Consider the following 4,735-nt stretch of genomic DNA (forward strand, 5'->3'; position numbering starts at 1 on the left):
AAATCTTGCCATTTACCTCTTCTAGAGTTATAACTTGCTGCATTTGCTTCAGAAAATGAGGCGGCGCCAGCTAGGCGCGCTTCATGATTTCTTAAGAGTAACTCATTGTTGCGTTCAGCAACAAGAAAGCAAGAAATTAGCTCAGAATATTTTTTAAATCTTTTTTCTCGATACTGCTGCTGCAGGAGCACATTCGAGGCATGGAAGGTCGAGAAAATTTTCTCTAATATATCGGGCTTAAGGAAGTATCACCGTCCTGTGATGATTGCACCCTTTTTCAAGGTCTTTCCATAGATCTGCAGGATCTTTTAATGTGGGATATTCATTTTTCAATCATACGTCAAGATGACGACGAAGGAAAATCATAGATTTGGCTTTATTCTTCTCGGATATATTATTTTCAGTCTTAATGATATCTCCAAGATCCATTAAATCAAGATGGATTTTAGCATCTAGTATCCATGATAAATAATTGTTTCCAGATATATCAAGAGCATTAAATTTAAGATGAGAGAGTTTCGACATAATGAAAATGTGTTACCTAGAGTCTTCCTAAAATTTGATTAAAGTCTCGTGCTGATAACGTGTTATGAAATAACTAAATAAATAAATAAAGAAAATGTAATATAAAATAAAATGTAAATAGAAGATTCTAATTTTGATATTTACTAATACAATTATCTCACTATAATAATAGAAGTAACTTATATATTTACTACTATTATATATTAGCAACGTATGAAAAAAAGAGAGAAAAGTTTTGTATATAGACAATATAGAGAGAGAGAAAGAGGAGATTGTTGTTATTGATGTGTATCAAAAGCCTCATCCTATGCCCCTATTTATACATGTGCAAGGCTTTACTTTTTCAAACTATATTAAATACAATCATCCTTGAGAAATTGTATCTTATGGAAAATGTGATAAGGCATTCTTACCACAACACTAATAAAAATATAAAAAGTAGATTAACATGCTTATTTGTCTTTATTAATCCATTAGTATACACTAAAATGTTAGGAAAAAAAGAATTTTTTTTGTACTGGTTCCCTAAAAAACAATAAGTAAAGAAAATCGAATTTGAATCCTCTAAATTTTGAATTTCATTTTAGAGGATAAAGTATAATCTATCACCATTTATTTCATAAGTGAGACAAAAAAAAAACATTCAATGGTAAGAAATTTCACTTTATTCTCTAAAGTGAAAATCTAAAATCCAGAGGATTTAAATTCAAGAAAATCTATTAAATTTTAACAGTAAAATCCATTTCATTTTATTTTGATAAGAAGGTAACATGGCAGAAAATTGTCAATTTGTTATAAAATATAAATATTTGAAAAAGAAATGCTTGTTAATTATCTTCCTTTTAATTGATTTCCGAAAGTAGGGGATTGGTAAATCAATAATTGCAGACACTCCATGTTTCGTTATCAATTCATACAAAATTTTCATTCGTATACTACTATATCATTATCATATTGCTAATTTTATGAAATCTGCATCATTACCATAGCTATTTAAAGGTGGCCATCCATGCATTCAGACTAGCTATAATCAATTGGATTGACTACACTAATTGCACCTTAGCTTGATTGTTGTAAGTTGTAACCAACTCTTTTACTTTCAAAATCTTGGAATTTGGATCAAATAATCTTTTAATATGGGAGCGTCACTAGAAAACACAAAATAACTGCAGTATGGATACATGGGTAGCATTAGCATCCATTTCATGTTCGCTACAAAAGGGGCACAGAATTGACATCATCCAAACATGAATAATCCAAAGTATTTATTAATCACTGATTATGTAAACAACACAAACCAGAAAACGGTAAACTGTGAAAATTGACGCCTGTCATAGCAGCCTCTCATTAGGGTATGGTAATAGCTGATGATAGTAGCACAGAAGCAGCCAGCCAGTTATAGGACTTGACTCACATTGTAACAACAGTGAATGAATTCAAACACTAACTAATAGTCATCCCACACACTAGACGCTGCCATGAAAAGAAATCTGCTTCGTTATTAATACTAAAAAGGTATTACAAGAAATTCAAAATACATTTTGTAATTTGTACCAAGTGCTTTTAGTGAACAGAGTAATTGTCAATTTGTACCATGAGATCACAGCAACAGTCTCATGCAGCAGCTTCGAGTTCATCAGAGTTCACAGCCACTCCATTTGGGGTCTCTTCTGACCGTAGCTGAGAGGAAACATCATCTATGGCATCATTCAGTTGTGCAATCTTCTCAGCCAGTACTTTTCTTGTTTTCTGCAATGCAAAGTAAGGCAAAATTTTTGAGCTATTAAAGAAATACTTAGCACCAATAACGTCGACCAAGTTAACAATACATATGAACTTTTGCAACCGATCGTAGGACATAAACTGGACGGCTAGGGGAAATCAGATTTCAGAATGACAAATTGACAATCATTATATGAATTTGGCAAATTAGTCTAAGATTGGTAAAATGCTTAAATCTAATAACATGTGCATGCAAGGGAATTTGTGGCGAAAAGGGACAAGTAAGATTCAGCATGGCAAGCATCCTTCATTAAGATATAGATGAAGGGCAATATGAAGAACAAGCAGTTTCTCACCTCTAAGGCTTTTTCTTCATCATATATGAATTTTGGCAGTTTTCTCATCAACTCCTTCCGGTCAGCTCCAGCTAGAGCTTTGCTGATCTGTATAAAGATAAAATTAAAATGGTAATAGCATTCAAGCAACAAAGCTAATCATGGTTAATGGCGCATAAAATTGAAAAGAAATATTATGACGAATATCTGAATGCTTCCCAGCTCCCACACAACGCCAGTATCTATTACCTGAGGTGCATACACGCAGCCAAGGGTACCAACAATTAATCCTCCCAAGAGAAAGCCACCGACAAAGATGCTAGCACCGCTGGGCCTTCCACCTTCACTATAGTTCCAAACAAGTAGAACTCCAAATTAATTACATCTAATCATGTAGTACAAAATGCTGTAATCAAAAGTTTATTTTTTAATCCTGTTAGTTTCTTCCTCGTGTCAGTTATGTGTGCTGTGTGCATCCCACTCATTTATGATTATGATTTTGAGAGGCAATTTATATAAAAAGACCACCATGTACGGTTATATTATCACGGATTTGATTCATGCATTTTCACTTTGCAACAAATTATGCAGTCAGGCAGATAAACTGCAGAAATAGCCAAGAGAATACCTATATGCAGCTTGGATTGTGAGAGGCCTTCTTGCCGAAGACAGCTGCACTCCCCCACGACGATTGATATTCTGTGACAAGCTGGAATGTTTGATCTTGAACTGTGAGTAGTCCAACTTATTGATTGAAGATGCTAGCAAAATTGTTTGGAACAACAGATCAGTCACAAATCAAGATGTTCCCTCAGCTAAAAGAATCATTGCAGTAATTCTTCTTGTAGTCGAAGCTTTTGATAAAGTAGAAAACATGCCCTTTTCGGCAGAAAACAAAATACAGAATGAGAGTGAAAAATGGGCAATGCCAACCACCATTGCACGAAACAAAGACGCACCAAATCTTTATCATACCCCCCCCCCTTTAACCCCAACATACGAAGAAGAAGAAGAAGATCTTGATGAATTGTTTTTTAATTAAATAAAAAAAAAGATCTTGATGAATGGCAAAGAAAGGCTGATAAACACAAGAAAGCAACATGAATCGGTGATCTTGAAACTCGTTACATTTATATCAATGTGACATACTAAAATCCAACTAATTATTACTACACACCAAGAAAACCTATAACTGTGGTATGAACACAACACTACCCAACACAAGAAAGCCTCTCGATTATGCAATCTTTGAAGCTAAACACGGAATCAATAATAATAAAAGAATAACTTGAAAATTATCAAGATCAAGCATATATTTGGTAATTCTACTGAGATCACTGTTCATATAAGACTCAGACACATCCATGGTTGACTAAATCAGAGGAATGCACCTCAATTTTGATACTTGCATCTTCTAAAACGAATCCGGAGAAAATAAAAAGAAAAATCTTGCAAAATGAATTAAGGATATAACAAGAGATGAGTATAAAGTAGGAATCTTGAAAAGGAAAAAGAACGGTTACCGGAGTGAGTTAGGATGAAAGAAGTGGAAACTGCTGCCATGGTTGAGTTAAGTTCAGCTGCAGAGAGAGAGAGAGAGAGAGAGAATTGAGGAAATCGAAGAGAGAGAGAGAGAGGTTGGGAAACTGAGAAAGTGCGAAAAGTGTTTGCGATATTTTTGAAGAGAGAAGAGTGAAGTGAAAAAAATGAGTGTATATATATGTCGATAATATCTAAGAGAGAGAGAGATAGAGAAAGAACGAAAAGAAACGATAACTGTATAACCAGCTGCAGTTACCCCCTCTTTTTTTCCCCCAAAACACACAGATACACACACACACTCGTCTTTGGATATGTACACACCTCTTTCTCTTCCCAGCCTATTTTTTTTTTTTCCATTTAAATGGTCCAAGACTCCGAGTTGATTAAACAAACACAAACTTTTTTAGACCACTAATCAATTTTGGTAAAAAGTTGACTAATCTTTTGTTCAATTTTTGCATCTATGTATTAACATAAATAAATCAATTAGTATACTTTATACTTATATTTATAGAATCAATAAAATACTAGCTACATGGCTACCTACTACCTAGTGGAGCTCTTAAACAAAATACTTCACCTATTTAATTTTCTTTATATTCTTATTTAAC

At 33.7% G+C, this 4,735-nt stretch overlaps 1 protein-coding gene across 2 annotated transcripts; it reads right to left on the reverse strand.

Moving 5' to 3' along the window:
• Nucleotides 1-1,773: 1,773 nt before the first annotated feature.
• On the reverse strand, nucleotides 1,774-4,401 carry LOC107460257 (uncharacterized). 2 transcript variants are annotated; one of them, XM_052252408.1, is made up of 6 exons: nucleotides 4,106-4,401; nucleotides 3,211-3,343; nucleotides 2,832-2,928; nucleotides 2,604-2,690; nucleotides 2,119-2,274; nucleotides 1,774-1,998 (listed from the first exon to the last, which is right to left on the reverse strand). In XM_052252408.1, the coding sequence occupies exons 1-5, from the start codon at nucleotides 4,143-4,145 to the stop codon at nucleotides 2,140-2,142; spliced, it is 492 nt and encodes a 163-aa protein (XP_052108368.1). In that variant the 5' UTR covers nucleotides 4,146-4,401; the 3' UTR covers nucleotides 1,774-1,998; nucleotides 2,119-2,139. The 2 variants fall into 2 exon arrangements, with proteins under 2 accessions (XP_052108368.1, XP_015934095.1); XM_016078609.3 differs by having other exon boundaries at nucleotides 1,774-2,274; nucleotides 4,106-4,399.
• Nucleotides 4,402-4,735: the final 334 nt, after the last annotated feature.

This window comes from Arachis duranensis, chromosome 8 (genome assembly GCF_000817695.3).
Source record: "Arachis duranensis cultivar V14167 chromosome 8, aradu.V14167.gnm2.J7QH, whole genome shotgun sequence".
NCBI lineage: Eukaryota > Viridiplantae > Streptophyta > Magnoliopsida > Fabales > Fabaceae > Arachis > Arachis duranensis.